The sequence below is a fragment of the Drosophila guanche genome, unplaced genomic scaffold (assembly GCF_900245975.1).
Source record: "Drosophila guanche unplaced genomic scaffold, DGUA_6, whole genome shotgun sequence".
In the NCBI taxonomy this organism is placed as follows: domain Eukaryota; kingdom Metazoa; phylum Arthropoda; class Insecta; order Diptera; family Drosophilidae; genus Drosophila; species Drosophila guanche.
Genome location: NW_022995746.1, coordinates 5,810,458 through 5,831,031, shown reverse-complemented (window position 1 = coordinate 5,831,031; position 20,574 = coordinate 5,810,458). Strand labels below are relative to the sequence as shown.

General features: G+C 43.5%; 1 protein-coding gene across 3 annotated transcripts; it reads right to left on the bottom strand.

Moving 5' to 3' along the window:
• Positions 1 to 63: 63 nt before the first annotated feature.
• On the bottom strand, positions 64 to 20,479 carry LOC117582560 (SUN domain-containing ossification factor). 3 transcript variants are annotated; one of them, XM_034270391.1, is made up of 6 exons: positions 20,192 to 20,479; positions 19,454 to 20,119; positions 5,344 to 5,558; positions 2,790 to 4,801; positions 1,168 to 1,867; positions 64 to 1,109 (listed from the first exon to the last, which is right to left on the bottom strand). In XM_034270391.1, the coding sequence occupies exons 1-6, from the start codon at positions 20,242 to 20,244 to the stop codon at positions 280 to 282; spliced, it is 4,476 nt and encodes a 1,491-aa protein (XP_034126282.1). In that variant the 5' UTR covers positions 20,245 to 20,479; the 3' UTR covers positions 64 to 279. The 3 variants fall into 3 exon arrangements, with proteins under 3 accessions (XP_034126282.1, XP_034126284.1, XP_034126283.1); XM_034270393.1 differs by lacking the exons at positions 19,454 to 20,119; positions 20,192 to 20,479 and adding exons at positions 5,655 to 5,676; positions 5,755 to 5,803; XM_034270392.1 differs by lacking the exons at positions 19,454 to 20,119; positions 20,192 to 20,479 and adding an exon at positions 5,655 to 5,814.
• Positions 20,480 to 20,574: the final 95 nt, after the last annotated feature.

The window sequence follows — 20,574 nt, the reverse complement described above, 5'->3', positions numbered from 1 at the left end:
AAATTATTTCAGTTAAACGATTTCTCGTAGACAAAAGTTGCCTTCGTTTCGGTTTAGTTTTTGCGGCTGCTAGCAGGCAAAAGCACAAAGATCGTTGCTGGAAAAGGTTTACAAAATAGAAGTAAGTACTATAATTTGTTGTTTCTCTTTGCAGTCATTTAAAAGGAACTGAAATTGGGGGCCACTTTTCATACTTTTCTACCAAAACAAATATATAACAATTTATCAACGGCTCTCTTCGTGGTGAACACTGGGCTTTAGAATATAGCAATAAAGGTCTCAAAAAACTTTACGAAATAAATTATTAAAAGCGCGCTGCTTCTTCTTCGTTGTGGAGGAGGTGGTGCTGCCGCCACTATTGCTGCCACTGCCACTGCCGCTGCTACTGCCACCCGCCTGGCCATTTCCATTCGGTGTTATGCTGCTGCACTCCCCCGAGGAGCGTATGGCCTCGCCGAGTATGCGAAATGAGTTTTGTGTCGAATTGGAGTTCGAATTGAGTGGGAAATTCACCTCGGACAGCGAGGAGCTATCCAGGCTGGAATTGGGCAAACTTTTGGTCTGCTTTGAATGATGATGCGGCTGCTGCTGCTGCTGCTGTTGCTGCTTCTCGCTGCGCTTCAGGCGATACCATTCCCAGGAGGTGGACTCGTGCACAGAATGGCTGTTCTTGATGCCGCCAAAGCCATTGAAGCTGCCGCCCTTGTTCTTGCTCTTGCTGAACGGCGACTTGAAGAAGGCCGGCGAGGACAGCCTGCGCGACTTCTTGGTCGCCTGCTTCTGCAGCTGCGGCTGCTCCGCGCCATTCGACTTGCCATCAACTGCATCCAGCGCGAGGTAGCCGGAGGGACCCTCTGGCATGAACTCGTTGTAGGCCAGATCACTGGTGGGTATAAAATTGGCCAAATCATCATCGTCCAGCATTAGACTCTCATCGAAATCGCTCTGCGATGTTGGCTCTTCCTCCAGGGCCAGCTCATTCTGCATCATGCTGGCGGGTGCCGACTCCTGCCGCTTGAGCGCCAACTGCTGCTGCAGCGACTTCTTTTTGCTGGCCTTGCTACCACCCGACAACGATGACGACGGCTGCTTCAGGCTCTTTAGGGTATCTGTAAGGGGGATCCAGTGGTTAGAGCTTGGCATAAGGGAAGAATTCTTTAAGCTTACCCGCATCGAAGAACGTGTCCAGCTGCTCGCCGGCACTGGCTTGCATCTCCGCCGTGTCCAAGCTGTTGTTGTGCCACGAATGTTTGGCTCCCTTGCGCCGATGCAGCGAGGCTCGTACATTGGGAATCCCTGACATCATATTCGCTGCAATGTTGTTGTTGCTGCCATAGCACACGGATATCTTGCGCTGCCTGCTGGACAGCTCCTGGCAGCCACCCACCAGCTGACTATCGCCACAGTCCTTCAGTATGAGCATCGCCTCCTCGCTGGGTCGGCGCTGCTTGGGCGAGGGCTGGTTGAGCATCTGTTCGTAGGATTTGCGACGATCCAGTTTCGGTTTGGCTGCTCTAGCCTGGCTGGACGGCTGATCCGCCTTGAGCTGCTGCGTCTGGCGGCGCAACTTGCGGTAGTAGACAGTGCCCAGCACGAGCATCAGAAAGATAAAGCTGCCCACAATGATGATGACGAGAATGCACGCCTGCACCTGGTAGCTCAGCGCACGCACCTCGCCGGCCAGCTCGGCGCTCTGCTGCTGGTAGAGCTGCTCCTGTTCGATGTACCGCCTGCTCTGGTCCTCCAGCGAGCGCACCGTCAGCGTCTGTTGCGTAAGCGTCTGCTGCAGCTCCTCCACCTGCTTCTTGTAGCGACGCGACAGCTCCTCCAGATACTGCCCAGACAGCGACATGTTCCTCTCGAGCGCCTGTGGAAGACAGAAACATTAGCAAAAGCTTTTAGACTGCCTCTGATGACGCTCGTCGGCAAGGTAGCGGCGCCCCTCAGCTGGTAGTTGGCCCTTGGGCGGTGCCCTGAACGGGAAGTGACTCTGCTGCCGCTTGTAATGAGCAGCCAACACGCAAGTTGGGCCATAAACAAGTCAGAAACTGATTGGGTCAACAGGAAGTGGAATAAGGGATACTCTCCTTCCGGCAGGAAGCACCAGTGGGGCTCATATAAAACACAAAACCTTATCGGAGAACCTACTGTCAACATCACTGTTTTTCGTCATGCACACGACATGTATTTTGTTTTTGCAAATAATTGTGTAACTTTGTCAAAGCGAAGAGTGTCGAAAATAACAAAAAACTTTTATAATTTTCGCTATTAACAAATTTTTGTTGTCATGCACACGACATGTATTTTGTTTTTGTAAATGGATCAGAGAAACCCTGTAGAAAACAACCCAAGGCTTCGATAATCCTTATCCTCATTATCAAAAACATTTTGTTGTCAAGCACAGGAAATGTATTTTGTTTATCTATTTTTTTGTAGAGCTATGCTCTGAGCATAGGAAAAACCTTTGCCAGCTCTTTATTCCCTTATCTAAGACCTTCACTCAAGGACACCTTATTCCTCTACTTTTCTATCCATCTAGAAATCGTAACTCTCACACCGAACTGCATAGTAACAGTCCTACGTATTGGCAGGGTATAATTTCACTTTGTTTTCCTACTCAACCAAGGCCCTTCCATGGTCTTCCATGGTCTGTCTGCGCGTGGGTGGGTTGGGTTTGTTTGTTTCCACGTTTGTTGGAGCGCTGCCACGCCAACTGCTGACGCACTTGCCACAGGAACTGGCTATACAACTGGAGTTCTCTGTCTCTCTTTGGAGTTCTTTGCACTCACCTTGATGCGATTGGAGAGGCGTATGAACACACTCTCCGACTGTGCGCCATTCGTTAGCTTCTGTTGCAGATTCACATTGGATCCGATGCCGCCCGCTCCAGCTCCGGCTGTGCCTACACCAACGCCTACACCCAAATGGTTACCATTTCCATTGCCCGCCACGGCTGCTGCAGCGGCAGCGGCTGCACTACCTCCTGCGGTTATGGAGGCCACTGTGGTGGTCAACAGATTGTCCAGACTCTCCCAATTGGCGGGATTGCTGTCCTCGATGGGTAGGTCAGCGTTGTTGTGTGGCAATTCGCTGGAGCTGGGTGCCATTGTTGTGGCTTCCACATCGCTGGGCGACTCCACCAAAGAGGGTGTAACAGGTGCAGCGGAGACAGTTGGCTGGGTGGGTGCCACAGGCAGCTCCAGTTCCTCCAGCTCGGCGGGCACATTGAATATATTCACATCTGCGGGCGTGGAATTTGTTGTGGCGGCAGTAGTCGTCGTTGAGGGCTGGGATTGTTCCCCGATTGAGGGCAGCTCTTGGCTATCCACAGCCTCGGGCGTTACATTTTCGAGGCTTGCTTGGTTTTCCATGGCTTCTTCTACAATCAATTCCTGCTGGCTGCTCGTCTCTGTTGCCGCTGTTGCATTCTCCTGCGCTGGCTCTGGCGGCGGCTTCAGTTCTGGTGTCGCTTCCAACTGCTGCTCCACGGTGTTGTTTTGCTCTGCTTGGAGCAGCTTGCACATGGCACCCACATGCTCCGCTGGCAGCATGCTCAAAAAGTAGCTCTGCCGCTTGGCCAGGCCACTCGATTGATTGCTGCTCCACAGGCCGATGCCATACTCCTCCTGGCACACGCCACTCTGCAGCATATCAGACCTTAGCTGACTGTGATTGAGCAGCCCTTGAAGCTGCTGAAACTGACACGACAACAGACTGTTGATACGCTGCACCAGCGTAGAGTTGCAGCTGGAACAGCTAAACGAGCCAAAGGTGGGCGTTCTGCAGAGCAGCGACTCTACGGACCATTTCAATGCCTTTGTGGGTTTCACCAGCACTTCGGCGGCTTTCTTGACCATTGATATGACAGCATCGGAGGCGCTTTGAAAGATCCCACCACCACCACCACCACCGCCAGCGTTGCCTTTGTGGCTGCTGCCCTGCTCAAAATCATCATCAAAGTCATCCATCTCATCGCTGGGACGTATCTCCGTTTCGAATGCCTCAAACTCGGAGGTGCCGAACACACGGAACAGCGAAACGGGACAGAAATGCTCCTTGGAGTAGTGCGAATGGATGTCCACGCGCACGAATTTCCCAAATAAATGTGGATGCAACTCAAACGTCTGCACCGTGCGCTTATCCTCCGCAGCAAAGCGACCGACATTGCTCCAGTCACGTGTGGGAAAACGCTTCGAAACGGCCACCGTAAAGTTCTTGGGCGACGAGCTGAACAGCTCAAAGTTGGCCAGTTCCACCTTTTGGGCTTGTATGGCCTCGCACAGCTCCACGACGAACCAGATGCGACTGCCGCACGTGCTCAGCATGTACTCATCGCTGGATTGGGTCAAGACGGCGCCTGTATTGGTGGCATCTCCATTCGAGGCAATGATCTTCGCACCACAATCGGGCGAGGCATAGTTCTTGGAGCGTAGCTTCAGTGTCGATGGTTTGCCACTCGCCGATCCCGTGTTGTTCCTTCGCTGTGCTGAATTATTGGCCACCTGCTGTTCCAGCTCCATGGCCTGCTCGCGACTCGCCTCGGCCTCCATTTGCTTTTGCGCCCACTCGGAGAACACGGGCATGGGCACCTCTTCATTCGCTTTTGTCAGATTTGCCTTTGGGGCCATTGTGTCGTTTGTTGTTCCCTCTGCAACTCCTGCTACTCCTCCAGCCTGCTGCTCTTCACTGGTCACATTCCCAGTGCCATCGTCTCCTGCAGCGCCCAGAGCCTCTGCTGATGATGCCAATCCATCCAGAACATAGCCTCCACCGGGATCATTGATTTTCGGCATTTGTTCATCTAAAAAGGGAGAGAGAAATGCATTAGTTGTATGAAGAGTTCTTGAAAGTGGGAAAATGTGTAGAAAATAGTGCGTTTCGGAGGGTTTTAATGAAGTTTGTTTGCTGGTGATATCGATAAATATCGGGAATGATATCGAAATGATAGAAAAAGTCTTCCAAATTCAAGAAAAATCCAACTTAGAAAAAGATTTGGCACAGAATGATCCAAAATGATAAATAATGTTATCGATAAATATCGAAAATATCGATCGATAGCAAAATTTTGAGGCTGTGCTGCAGATTTGTTTTTAGATCTATACCTATAATCTATATCTATATTTCTATGACATAAACCGCTGCCTGCAGCTAGTTATACACTTTTGAAACGCACTGTACACGTGCACATCGATAATTATCGTGAAATCGCGAATGAAGTCGAAGGTCTCAGCTCTTTAAAGCCCTTTTTAGTGTCTTCTTTTTCTCTTCTGAGCTTAATCTTCAGCTATAAGCCACTGAAACGCACTGTACACATTGTCATATCATATATATGTAAAGTCTTACCCTTCTGAGGCACTTCCTTGACTGCCTCAAACAGTGGCTGCAACGTTTGCTCCTCCTGTTGCTGTTGCTGTTGCTGCTGTTGTTGCTCCTCGCTTTTGTTGCTCGTCGGTGACTGTATCTCCTCGAGTATAACAGATTCCAGACGATTCTTGAGACGATCCAGCGGCAGCTCCGTAACTGTGACAGTTGGCAGCTCCGTTATGATCTCTGGAAAGCTATAAAAAAACACACACAAATAAATTAAATTTCACTGGAATGTAGAACAAAATTGTATGTGTAATTTATTGCTAAAATATTTAAGAATTTCGCACCTCATAAATACCGTTGATATGGCTATTATTTGGGAGAACCATATAATCCAGAAGAATATTAAAAACATCGTTAAATTCGTTTTCAACTTTTTCAACTCACAACAAATGAACTTCACAGCGAATTGTAGCAGCATTTTGTTACATTCGTTTTGTGGTTGTCTGGGTGTCTGGGTACGGGGGGAGGGCTGGCTTCGTATTATACAATATTTATGTAGAGAATTATTATAGATCATTAACGAGTCGATCGAGTGGCAACAACAGCTGTGACCCTAAGCAAGAGTTACTTCCCTAGCACATCCGTATGTGTACTGACACGTTGGAATCTTTTGGGTCGATTTGTCGCTATGGCAATTCATGAACTTAACTGGCAACTCTGTAGCAGTTAATGAGGTGACTGTGAAGTGTCTAAAAACTCTAAGTGACAATGGGAAATATTTTTGGAGTGCCCTGTACTGCGACGGAATGAAAAGGGTTTAAGAGATTGGCAGTTTGCCATTTTTCACCAAAAAGTATTCATTTTCCAGAGTATTCTTGTAGTTTAATGTGGATCTAGTAGTCACTCTTTAATTTGTGGTTCCTTTTGGTGTATAGTTTCCTTTGGTTTGCAGATATAATCTTAGTAAAAGTGTTTCTATTTGTTGTGCTGCATGCAAATATTAAACGAAAGCAGCGGTATCCCATAGTCGGCACACTAAACTTTAAGCATTTTTTTTATAAAAACTACAAAACAAGTGCGCGCGCGCTCGAGATCTGCAGTTGAAACAGCTGTGAGTGACGTTGAACAAAATAAGGAACTCTGAGAACAGAGAGCGAGCAACGGAATGGGAATTCACCGAGTAAAACATTTAATTGATAACAATCGCAAATGAAAACAATGTCTAAATTCAATATGGAAAGTCTGTGATGTGGGGTAAAACACAGGTTTAAAGTGCGCCCTCAAAGCTGATTACTGAATAAGGAATTCCCAGATTTAAGCGCGAGACAAAAATAAGGAAAAAATATAAATAAATAATATAAAAATGCTTACAATAAATATAACATAGAGAAAGGAAAAATAAATAATATACATCGAGAAAACACTAACAAACCATCTAGAAAAACTGTCTCAAAATCATATTTCTCAACTTTTGTTATTAGCTTGGTTGCAAAATTATTTTGGTGTTCAAAATTTCATGTCGCAGTGTCACATTTGACAGTTCGAAATGCAAAAACCATCAAACTAATTAAACAGACTGAAATATGTGCATATAAGGATATATATATTATAGATCTGCGACTAATTTGTGTCAAGTGTGAGATGAAAACTGCGTGCAAATTGGGGGCGTTTCGAGATTATAAATAAAACATTTGTGATTGACAAAAATGATGTCAAGATTGCACTTATTTTGGTGGGCAATTTGATAATTAAATTGTATAATTAAGCAACTTTTTTCGCTATATTTCTGCGGTTCAAACTGCTTTGGTCAGTGACCGCCGGCGACCAGCGCGCATTCTCCTACATTTAAGTGCGACGAATGTATCTCATGGATGCATATTCATACACGCATCCGAGACACAAATACTGGCATTTATTATGTCATGGCTGCGCTTTATTGTTGCCTATAAAAATGCCTCAACACTTGGATTTCCTGCTTCTTTATGAACGAGTGAGTGACACAAAGTACCAGAGGCATGAGATTTCGTTCTGTCTCATATCTTAGATCTGTTTTTCATTTTCCATTTCCGTCATAGGATTTTCAGGGAGTATTTGCACAGTCTGTTTAAATCTAGTGCAGATTCTGCAAACAGAAAGCAGGAGGAACAACACAACCAGAGACTTTTATACGGCTGTGCTTACATTTCGCCAAGAAATCATATTAAAAATGGGGAATTGGGGAAAAAAATACCATTTGGCAGGAAATCTTGAGCAGAATATTCGGAAACTAAACCCGTTTTAGTTTATATTTACATTTAAATTTGGTCCAAAGATTATGAAGAATTATTTTACTTCATACAAATTACGCATACGTAAAGCTTTAACTATGCAAACTCCGAGATTTCACATAAATTGTTTTCCCCCAAACAAATTGCCCATTCATTTGTCGAACAATGCCTATAACGTTTCGTTTATCGCACATCAATTAATTATTACTAATAGATTTATCAATTAATGACAATTTAAAGAGCTGATAAAAGCGTCAGCCATAAAAACAAATCTACGATTTGCCGCTAGGCGAAAAAAACAGAAAGTAAATTTCACTGCAAAATGATGAGAAATAAAATAATAATATTGAGCAATGGGATTGTACAGCGAAGAGGGACATACTCTCTAGAGATCGCTAAAGTACAATAATCTAAATATTCAATGTATTATGAACTGATAGATGCCGACGATGATGACCTCCTTAGAGAAGCCCCTGAACTATTTAAGTAAGAAAGTAGTTCCCAAATCAATGCTTTGCGAACTCGCAAAGAGTACTTGAAATCAAACAGAAATAATATATAAAAACCTGCTCTATATGTTTTGTGAGTTATGCATGAAAGAGATGCGCATTCCATTCGAACACTGCACTGCTGTGGCATGCAACTTGAGATGTCAACAACTACAACACTAAACAAAAAGTGATTCACTTTTGGAGTGGTGTTGGGACCTCCACTTGCACCTCACAAATCTCTCAAAACCGTCAACAGAAATGGGAGCGGGGAGTGTGTGTAGATTGTTAGAGAAAAGAAAAATGGTTTCGAGGGACGACGACGACGACGACGACATGCAACAATTAGCGCACATTTGGTATTCATTTTTATTGCATAATAAACCCAGGGGGAGCCCACCAACAAGTAGCTTTTACTTGGCTATGCTTGGTTTTTTTTTTTCGGTTGAAGTTTTTCCTGTAAAAAGGTTCCCCGCCAGAGCTAATTAAACGAAATTTTACATCTGCAAATTGTAAGAGCGCGACGCCTGGGCCTGGGTTGTGTTTAGTTCCTCTTTCTCCTCGGACTCCAACGTGGAGTGCAAAAAAAAAGTGTATCAAATGGGTGTTAGCCAGCACCTAGCACTGCACTTTAGCTGCAGCCAAACATGTTAAATGTGTCCAATCCGTTGACAGCTCTCTAGAGCACAGGGCCCAAGAGTCACTGCCCATTCACAAGTCTCGACTGGTGGCAGGGAGCCCCAACATATGTAAATTTGTTTGTTGTACAAAAGTATTCTATAATAATTATTGGCCTGCATTGCAATTTATGTCACCTCACGCCCACACCACACCACAGACACAATTCCCCATCCATCCACATCCACATCCACATCTGCAACCAAGAAGCAAAACTCCACAGCAGCTGGGACTTTATATTGTATTTACATACGCATATGTACATATGTATGTATGTACATATGTTTGCTTGTGTGTGTTTATGAAATGTCTGCCAGCAATCAAGACTCAAGCAAAAACTAAAAATGAATGAAAGACAACTGCAACTTGGGTTTGTGGTAAAGTTTAAATGCTCTTTGGATTGTGGTTCGGGAATTGTAAATGAAGAGTCAATTAGTCTTTAAAAAGACTATGAAGATTTAGCAGGAATTAGTAGAAAATATCCAGTAAAAACTAGAAAAATCGAACAAGCCACAGCTGCTTTGTAAGCCTTGGAATGGAATACCATATAATATTCTAGTTCTTTCCACAAGATAGATTTGAGTATATACGCTTTAAAGAAACAGATAAAGAGAAACAAAGGATAAAAGCTATATAAAGTCGTGTATACAAAGAAGCTTCTCCTTTTGCTTAACAAACGTCTCAGAATACTCATAATACCCTACTTAGAGTCACAGTGTCAGAGTATTGAAATGCAAACTGCAGCAGCAGCAGCAGCAGCAGCCATGTACCATGTAAGGCATATTGGGTTAACCTGGAGCTGAAGCTGATGCTGAATCTCTGGTGGTTCCATTCCGTTCCGGCACTTGAATTGTTGCCTACAAGTTTGTCAGGAATTTCTGGCTTTTCTGTTGCCCCTTTTTTTTGCATTTTGAATAAATTAATAAATGCACAAATATTTCAACAACGATGTGAAAATTGGTTTACATATTTTTTGTTGCATGTCGTCGCACAGTCTGTGTGTTTGTAAAAAGTGAAAATATTTTGTGGGGGCAAACCGCTTCACAGGTGCAGCATTAATTGAGCAAATCTTACTACACACATTGTGGTCTAGGACAAGTCTAAGAGTCTATGTGGAAGTATATTGAAGAATCGAAAAAATATTTATAAACGTGTAATTGTTGCATGCCACTTCCTGGAGATTGTATTGAAACATGAAGCGTGACTAAAAGATTCTCAGAAAAGGTCGGAACTGCTTTAGTTCCACTCAAACAATTAATTTCACGGGGATCCAGACCCATACATTCACTTGTACATATTTATTTATACTAATGACTTAATTCTTTGTTTTAAATAATGAAATAAATCAAAAGACTGCAAATTTCCATATTAAATTTAAAATTTATAAATTTCTATTGCTCTTAAGACTTTAAGCATACGAATTCATTGCTTCAAAATGCCGTTAAATTGTTTTACTAACTATTTCCAGAATTGAAGTTCAACTGAGGCCAAAATGGCTTTCAACAAAATACAAACAATTATTCTAAATGCAGTTTTAATGTGTGCAAAAATCTGTATAGATGTTTCATCTGGATTGCAGCCAAGTATTTGAAGCAGAAACACTTTTTAATGTCTTTTGTTTGTTATTGTCGTTTCAATCATATTTTTATGTATAGAGAAAAACATTCCATTGCAAAATGTCCCAAAAACAAAATCAGTTCTAAGCTGCACAAAATGTCCCCCAAAGTTCCCCTAATTAAATCCCGCAAAAACCAATCTAATATTTACTCTCGCTGCTGTTGACTTTTCATTGGGTGAAAAATTTGCACAACTTAAAGTGGATACAAATAGTGATTAAAGTGGAGTGGACGCCTTTTAATTGATGGACAAACTATGCTTAATGAGACACTTTTTGCTGTGTGTGTGTACAATGATTGATGGGTGGAAGGTGGAAGTGGCATCCGGTCTGCCAGTTCTCAAATAAAAGCCGAACTTCGCTAAAATCACAATCAATATTTGCCATTGATAAATATCCACGCCACGGATGGGATGTGGAAATAATTGCAAAATTAAGAGCTATAAATCGTATTTATTCAAAGACAACTAGTGGGGGGAAACTGCTAGGAAACATCCTCTAAAGGTCACAGCTGTTGTATAAGTGGTTCTGGGGTGGTTCTCCCTGCAAGGACCTTACATTACAAGTGATAAAACAAAGTTTTAGTGCACTGCAGGCACAAGGACACACATGAGATTGATTTGATTTCACAAGGATACGACTGTACGTTGGGTCTTTTTCGTCAAGGAGGCGGCTCCTTCGTCACAAGCGAACACACACACACGCACACACACGCCGTTAGGAGGATGCCACCACCAGGGAGCGAGGCACGAAGCGCACGATCGCACCACTGGAAATCGAAATGAGAACTGAAACGAACGTATTACAGACTCGAACTCTAGGTAATTGTGGGCTCCCCCACAAGTGTGTGTGCAGATATATTTGCCATCGCAGATACAAAAAAAAAAAAAGAGAGCAAAAACCAGATCTGTGCACAGAGCGAGAGAAAGAGAGAAAGAGAGAGAGAGCGCATTACCTCAACAATCGAGAGACATCGACATCGTCATCGGGCATCGGGCATCGGGCATCGGCATGCACTTGCCGAAGCGACCAACCGACTGACTGACTGCATTTTACCGGCAAACTTGTCGCGCCGCTCGGTCTCTCTTTCTCTCTGTCTCTCTTTGCCTCTGGGATCTCTTTTTTTGTGCATGTGTGAAAAAAACGAACTAACTGTCTGCAAAATAAACCCAAATTGATGACCAGAAAGGAAAGCCAACAAGTCTCTGGAAGCTCTTTGAGCCATGGCAAATGCTGCTCCCAAAAGTGCCCCAAGTGGCGTGTCCATCAAAGAATTTTCTAGCAGCTCAGGAAGGGGACGAACAGTTTTCTACGGGTAAAATCAAGTCTGGTTGATCCATCAATTAATTGGTAAGGAAGTTGGTTCACTCAGGCTGAATACTCCAAGATGTTTGAGAATAAATTTAGGTGTTGCTCCAGAGCTAAAAATATTTTAACTAACAAATTTAGATTATTTGTTGTCAAAAATGGAAGTTATGCCTCGAAAGCCATTTATGAAAAAGATTTCTGCCTAGAAATTAAAGCTCTGTGATAAATATTTTGTATGTTAAATGTTTAATGAACAGTTCTTAGAGATGATCTGGGGTGGGATTATTGGATTCCATAGATTCTCAAACACTGAACTGCAATTGATTGGAATTAATGGAAATTATGACAATAAATATAAATAAATATTTTCACATGCACTTAATTTGCCGAAATGATAACCCTCTAGAATTTATTCATCGGATTTTTTTCTCGAATTCTTTCACACCACACCATTATTTTAATAAATTTTACAATCGCTCGCATAATATCAAATAAACCCCTACCCAATCTCATAATTTCTCTTCCTGTAATTTCGGCATTTTGGAAATACAAATCGCACCCCACACGTGATATTGTCTGCAATTTATATTACCTCACATTCGATGTGTCATATATTAAGCCATTTCGGATGATATATGGTCACCCGGGTACCCCTATAAAATAGTCTGCAAAATTCCAACACATTTTCATTCAAAAAACTTTCAGCCATCAAACAATTGAAAAAAAGTAATGCATATATTTTATATTTTTTACTGGGGAAAATGCAATGGAAAAAAAAACACAAACCTACAGCATCTCTTCCCACCCACAAGGGTACAACAAGAAAAGAAAAGCCTCCTTTTTAATGCTTGGTGGGTTGAGTGTGTTTTTTGTGTGTTCCTTGCTTGGGGGCACAGCTGCATTTTGGGTGGCAAAAGGTGTCGGAAACGGCTTTAGCCCCCACAATGAATGCAAACAGCCACAGGAAGCCTGTCTGCCCGACTGTCGGTCTCTGGGTTTGGCCTGGACTTTTGCCTTGTGACAGGTTTATGTCTAAATCTGTTAGCCAGCCAGCCAGCCAGCCAGCCTTCAGCCAGGACCCCAACCAGACCATTAGCAATGCGGCGTGGGACAGTCGCAAGAAAATAAAAAATATCAGAAAGGAATTGGTGACTTTTGGAGTCATGGTTTTCGATACTCTTGCCACAAAAAAATAAAATATAAATCCATAAAATACTAACAGACATAAATAAGGCGCCCAAATCTAGCCACAGAATTCTCTTCCATCAAATATTTGCATATTAAATCCAAAGCTGCAAGTGCCCTCCCGGAAAGTGTATTTTTTTCTGTGCATAAATAAATAGGAAATATATTTAAATATATGTAGAAAATGTTTATGGCGGGGTCTCCAACTGTAAAATATAGTTTATGGTTTGCCAGATACCGATCGATGGTTGCGAACGAAAACAAAAAAAAGAAACAGGGAAAATTAATTCCATAAACTTAAGCAAATATTTAGACGGGCGGAGGATAATTGCAAGTGCAACGGAAAGTGAAATTGTTAATCGTAAAATCGATGCTGCAGCGGCGGCGGTGGCGGCAGCAACATGTGGGCTGTTTGTTGCAGCCATGGGAGAGACAGATTGCAACAGCGACACTCACTCGTGGAGCACATAGGGTCCATAAAAAATCGGATTTGCCCCCTAATCTGAACAGAGAGAGGAGAGAGAAAGAAAGAGACAGATGGACAGATGGATAGATAGTTAGATGCAACAGAGAGGCTGCTGCTGCTGCCGCCGCCATTTGTCTTTTGATGATGTTGTGGCAATTTGTTGCGACTCCTTTTTGTGTGCAACGGCGGTGCAACAGCGAAAAAGGTTACAGCGGGCCAAAAGTGTCAATTGAATTGAACGATGCCAACTGCAGCGACCATCGATGGCTGCAGCCGCCTCCGCCATCGCCATCGCCATCGCCATCGCCTCCGACACCACCTTCGGCTCCGCTGGCATGGATGTTGCCGCTGTGGCAGTTGCACTTGTTGCTTTTGCGCTATTGCCCGAGACAGCAAACGCCATTGAAAGATAAACACTTGTAATGCGAAAGTGTTTTCGTTGCCTCCAAAGCAGCCAGCCAGCCAGTCGCTTACACAATGAGAGCCAGCGATGGCTTGTAGTGGATCAGGCAGCAGGCAACAGGCAACAGGCAAGCAGCACCACTAAGCACACACACGAGCTGTTAAGTGGTTGACGGAGGCATTGCCAAAGCCTTCCCCCCTTGACTGAGAGGGAGTGTGTGTGGAGGCTCCCCGTTCGAGAGTATCTTTTGTGAAAGAAAGTTTCAGTTGCACATCGCACGGCGCTCACCCGGCAGATTATTGCTGGGGCGGAGATTCCAGTTCAGAGTTTAGGTCAAAGTGAAGCAATTGAACTTTGTGTAAAAGATTGCTGTTTAAGATAAGCCACAGATAGCTGGACACATAATTAAGATACGTGTCTTTAGCTGCTATCTACCGACAGATAATTTAGATAAAAGTCTGCAGATATGCAGCTGGCGCTGGCAGCTTAATGTATCGTTTACCATGAGATATCGTGGCAGTTGGGGCTTGGGGATTATCTTAATGAATGCCTTTTAAGCCATAGTTTGTGCACGCTTGTGCCTGTCAGGATTTTCAATGTAAAACAGGATTTTTGGGATGTTTAAACAAACTTCAAAACCCTTGTGATGCTTGAGTCTTTATTTCATAATTATTTACCACTCCCACAAGAACTTCCAGTTTGATTTGATTCATAATTGCCTTAAATAAAATCAAAACCAAAGTGAAAGAAAGCGCCTTTCATCCATCCTGGATCCTTCCTTATTGCACAATTTTATTTTTCAATATTTATTAATACAAACAACAATTATTAACTGCTAACTGTGGTAGCTGCACAACAACATTATAATTATATATTTGCATTCCCAATTGCACCCCATAAAACCAACTCAATAAAATCCCCAACACAAAAGTAAAGTTTTTCCACTGAAAAGTTTCATATTAATTTGCCTAACAGCAACCAACAAAAAAAACGGTACAAAAAACACAACAAACAAATAAACAGAAATGTATAATAACTCAAACAGCAGCAGCTGCCTTTGCCCCCCTCTGCCGCACTCCCTCCCTGCCGTGACACCTACGCGGAGGTAAAACATTTTTCACTCCGCACGATGCCAAAACGTCTACACGTCCATGTCTACGTCTCTCTCTCTCTCTCTCTGTCTCATTTTCTCATATCTCTGTGGCATTTTTCGCCAGATAATCATTAACAAATAACAAATGCAAAAGGAGACAAAAAGAGCCAGCAACAACAACAAAATAGAAACAACAAAACATGAGAGGAAAAAATGCCGGCAAAATGCAACGGCAAAAAAAAAGAGCAACAAAACGTAACCGGCTTTTATTTGTTGTTTTTGTTGCTGTTGCTGTCTCCCTCAATTCCAGAGAGTTTTATTTTCATTTTCATTAGAGAGGCGCCTACGTCTCGTGTCTGCTAAATGAATCAGGCAAAAAAAATGAGAAAAATGCCAGCGGAATGCATGCAAGAAAAATTTTATAAAAACTAAGAAACCAAAAACAAAAGACAGAAGGCGTACTTGCAGTGGAGGGGGGGGGGGGGGGTGGGGTTTAATCAATGCAGTTCGACAAGATCCAGTAATCGACCGATCAACGATAGACAATTGACGATCAACCCGATCAGCGATCAACCCGATCAACAATCAGCGCTCAAAATTGATTGACGAAAGTCAATGGGCGCACGCTCACAATCAATTAAGTAACTGGACATTTGAGGTGAGGCTCTACGCTTCGCAGGCGGGGTAGGGGCAGGATAAGATCATTATTGTGAGCGTAGTAGAGCAGTCCCAGCAGAGATCTCGTTGAGCGATCATTGACAGGCGTACCGGCAGGCATTATCTTTGCTGGGGGATTGTGTAGGAGATTTGCATAAGCGTCAATTGGTTGGATCACATGCGATTGGTGCATTTAATGGACATGTCTGTGCTGTGGAGGATCGACCATCGAGGCATACATGATAATGGCTTTTCGCCAAGTTTGATTACACCTAAACAAGATCATGATGCATTTGAAAGCCTAAACTGTAAAATCTTTTTTTTTTTTAGAGAGTCCTTTACATTGAAAGTGAAAGTAACATTGTGAACCGTACGAAAAAGAAAGATTCGCTGGCCCCAATCACCTGCCAAGACCCACAACCAACACACACACACACACACACACACATATGGATATCGGATCTGTATGATCTGTGTGTGTGTGTGTGTGAATATGTCTGGAAGGCTCCTCAGTGGCGTGAAATGGATTTTGATTCTGTCTACTGCGTTAAGAAAATTTATTTATGTGTGCTCTGTCAGGTGAGGCTGGTGGAAAAGCGTTTCAGGGAGAAAAAAAATGAAAGTAAATTTTCATACTGATAAAGCCATTTTTGGTGAGAGGGCGAGCAGCCCAGACAGACGGTACGGGACGGGACGCGACGGTACGGGACACAAACATGACATCCAATCGAAGCCAAAATTCGCTGATTCGCCGCCATTTAACACTTTTATCCATCCATACCCCCCCCGTCCCGTGTGCGATAAGTAAACATCGAAACCAATCCAAAAACCGATTCGAAATGAAACGAATCGAACTGCAACGGAAAACGATATCGAAGTATGCTCTGAAAAGCCTTTAAAGGATCTCTCGAGTCGAACGATTGCTGGCGTTGGCGTTTTAAGTTTTTTCTTGCCAGTCGAGGGGGCACCCACTGCGTCTTTTGCATCGTACAAATTTGGTGTAGTTTATTTCTGTTGGATACCCTTTCCAGAAGGGGTTCGAGATCCTTTTTATGTACGCCACTGGTTCTGTTATCGCGTCATGCGGCAGCGTTCCTCGGTCGATTTGCCTAACAAGGGTTGGGTTTGTGTACCTTGGGTCCCTTATTGCTGCTTATTGCATGCTAATAATCTTCTTACAAAAACTACAATAAAAGCCTAAAAGTGTGTGTTTTCATTATTGAATTCTTGGAACTGACTTTGCTAAAGGAAAGCATCCTCTCCTCGCTAGTGTATTCCCATCAACGGCGCGTTGAAGTTAGCTTTCATTAAGCTTTTTTTGTGGTCGATTTTTTGGGATGAATGAAATGGTCGGCCACCAATAGATAGGCCCAGGCAGACACTCTGCCGGATAACTGACTGAATGACGGACGCCGGACGCACGGACAGACGGACATACGGAGGAGGCATTTAGAAAGTACGTGCATTTGCCGTTCCACACAAAGAGAGGGAGCCAGAGAGGAGCCAAGACAGGGAGAGCGGACAATAAAAAGCTATCAAAGGAAGGGGGAAAATAAATTGAAAAACTGTAAAGCAAATTACCGGCAAAAGGCATTGTGACAAGACATCGCGTGGGTGTCCACCGCCGTCGCCGCAGCCACTAAGCTGCGAATGTAATGGAATGGAATTGCTTTGCAGCGGGCCAGATCATGTCCAGAGACACACACAGTGTCTGGGCTTAGTATTTAAGTACACATACACGTATAGTTTTTTTTTTTTGGCCCCGCGGTTACGACACATGTGAATTATTATTTAGTATATTTTACCCCATGTCGACTTTTAAATGCTAAATCCTCATTTGCTTAGGGCTAGACATAAAATATCATGCATTCTCTCATTTGGAAAGTCATTTCTCGCACCCAAAAAGCAGTGTTTAGCTATCATGCCATCCATTTAGACACATTGCCAATGTCAAGATCATGTTTACAAAGCAAACGATGAGGCTGCACATTGGACTGAAAGTTTAACTGCAATTTGTTCTCATTATGGGAGACAAAGTACCTTAGTTAGATAAGATAACTAGGGGTTGCCAGTAAGCAGGTGAAATATGAAAGTAAAGACTGGGTTTATACCTGCTGCTTAGAATACATTTCCATTTTAAAGGTTTTTCTCTGTCTTTAGCAGATGGTTAGGCATTTTTGTGGCATTTATTGCTTAAGTTTTCGATGCCATGTTCCTATCAAATATCCCCTAAAACCTTTACAGCGATCATTTAACACCTTTCCATGTCAAGTTTATGCCTAAAATGTTTTACTATTTCCACTAGAAACTTGAGAACTCACTTAGTTGGCGCCCCAAGGTGTCATTCAGTCTATAAATATAAACCCACAAAACAGTGCAAAGTCAGGCAGCGGCAGAAAATTTGGGCTTCGGCTTCGATGAAGCCTGGTTCGAGTCATCCGAAGTATACACTAGTGCAGGGATACACTCGCCGAGGATACCCTCGCCGGCACCTTTACGAGCGGAGGATCCACTCGAATTTTCAGCGCCACTCATGGCAGCGCGACGGTTGCGATTGATTCTCAAATCAATGAAAATGTTTACAACAAAAGGAGCGCGCAGCTATAAATATACTCTACAATCTATAGGGTAGTTACACACGCTTTGCGGTTAGCAAACAGTTTTCCGAGCAACAACAACTCCAACCGTGAGGTTTGGAGGTGCAAATAGGCAAATACGAGTAGAACTTTCTGAGCGAATAAATACTTGTGTTTTCGAAACGAAAATGAAACTCGATGCAGCAACAACAAGCGTATTGATAATTTTACTATTGGACAGTGTTTATTTTTAGAAAACAAAGGCAGCAAACCACTGCCAATATTGACCTTGGTCTGACAGAGCGTGTGAGTGAGTGAAAGGCACTCAATTGATCTTCCACTTTTGATGGGTTGCAGCATGTGAACGAACTCGTACGTTGGGGATGATCGTGCCCGTAGCCCCAAGACGTGACAACAACCACGAGCAAGTCTGATAAGCGCCAGATGACGATGTGGGCAACGGAAATATGTATGTATATGCCCCTATGGCAACGAAGTAACTGTCAGAGCTGATAAGCGCCTGGCATTGTACTACTAACTAGTCGTAGATGAAGGCCAATGGAATGTTTTGTGGTATGCTACACGCTAACCCACTTTTATCGGTAGTCAATGGGCGATGTAATCGACATAAATTCCCTGTCGTTCATGGAGGGGTGATATATGCCAGCGGGCTCGTCACGGGGTTAAAGGAACAGCAGCGGTACGTGTGTGAGAGAGTCAGAGCGAGATAGCGAGGAGATAACACGGAAATGCAGTTAATCTTGTTTGGGTGTTCTCTTAGGTACTGGCTAAACGGGGCAGCTCAGCTGCCTAAGAGTAAAATATTCTGTTTTTGGTTAGGTTCACTGAAGATATAATTTGGACTGTTATTAAATCATAAGTGCATCCATATCATATATCCCATATCAGATATTGTTTCTTAATTTTCCCTTGTTACACTTCGTTTAGCCAGTGCTTATAGTCACTCACACGCTCGTTTGCTTATTCTCACGCTCTCTTTATCTCCTCTTCCTCCTTGCATTTCCGCCCGTTCAAGTTCAAGCAGACACTCAGGCATTCATGAAACAAAAACCCCGTTGCTTTGCTCTCTGCTCCTCTGCCACTCTCTTTGCTTTACAGCCTATCCTTTTTTTCTAGCCTTCCGCTCTCGCAATCAAACTCTGACTCTCACGCGTCACGCGCTCTCTTTTGGGCATTTCTCACGTTCAAGTTCAAGCAAATATGTCACGTCAATTGTGAAATTGCTTTTAAATTGATAACTGTTGTTACAACACAGTGGGCGGGGAATACCTCACCATACAGAGGGGCACACACGTCAGTAAATGAGAACTTATCAATTGCATACGGACACATACGCACACCGAATATGTCGATTGCACTTAAATATGCATAAATCAATACACGTACCTCTCTTTCGCTTGCTCTTTCTGCTTCTTCCGCTGCCGTTGCTGTTGTTGCTGATTTTCCTTTGGTGGCTCTAACTGTTCAGATTCACTAACACGATGCGTTTTAGCATCATTATTATTATTATTATAGTTATTATTATTTAATTGATTATTTGGCACTTGGTCGGCCGATTCTCTATCTAGCTGGCGCTTTTCATTAGCAGCTAAATTCAATTCACTAGCGGGAACCGCACTAATATATTCACTATGGCTATTTACACTATGCGGTGGCCCTGGTGCCGCCTCCAAGACTTTGCCAGCATGCACTGACGTGTCCCTCCTGCCAGTGGCGGCCACCGCCACCCCCTTGGCTTTTATGGGCTTTTCACTAGTTCTTGGCCGATTGCCATAATCAGACTCCACCAGGGGCCTTTTAGCTGCCGCCTCTGGATTTGCGTCTGTCGTGGCAGGCACCTTTTTCACTGTTCTATCGGGTGGTGGCTCCGGCGTCACTGTGGCTGGTTTTGGTGGCGCCTCCGGCTGATGTCGGTTCTGGGCGCTGGCTTGTGCCGCTGCAGCCGCCGCAGCTGTGGCTGCATCTGCATCTGCATCTGCTCCACCCCCTCCATCACCGCTCTTTGTTTCCGCATCTGCTGCAGCCACATTGTCGTATAGCCAGAAACAGCAGCTGCAATCGGAAACAGGAACTCGAATTAGTGAAACGATCTTTGAATTTCGCCTCAGTCTCTTGCTTTCTTACCTTAGTAGTAAATTTATGTACATGAAGCGCACTAAATGCAGTCGTATGTGCATTTTATAAGCTAACTTTTATCTTTTTTAATTTAACTAATTTTTCGCGATTTTTTTCCCAATTTTCGCACAGTCGCTGTTCACGGCCTCATACGAATTTCCTAAGTTACCTAAGTGTCTGCCGGCTATTAAGACAGATAGTAGTGACGTTTTTTTTATAACACATTTGATAACATTAAGCTACTTAATTTTGCCGTATTCTTAAAAATAATAATAAATTAAAACTCAACGCGCACGTAAAACAACAAAAAATTAGCGGTGTGCAATGTGTGAACAGAAATCTATCGATTGGCTCATCGCACTAAATCATCGTTGAACCGATCGTTTTCCATA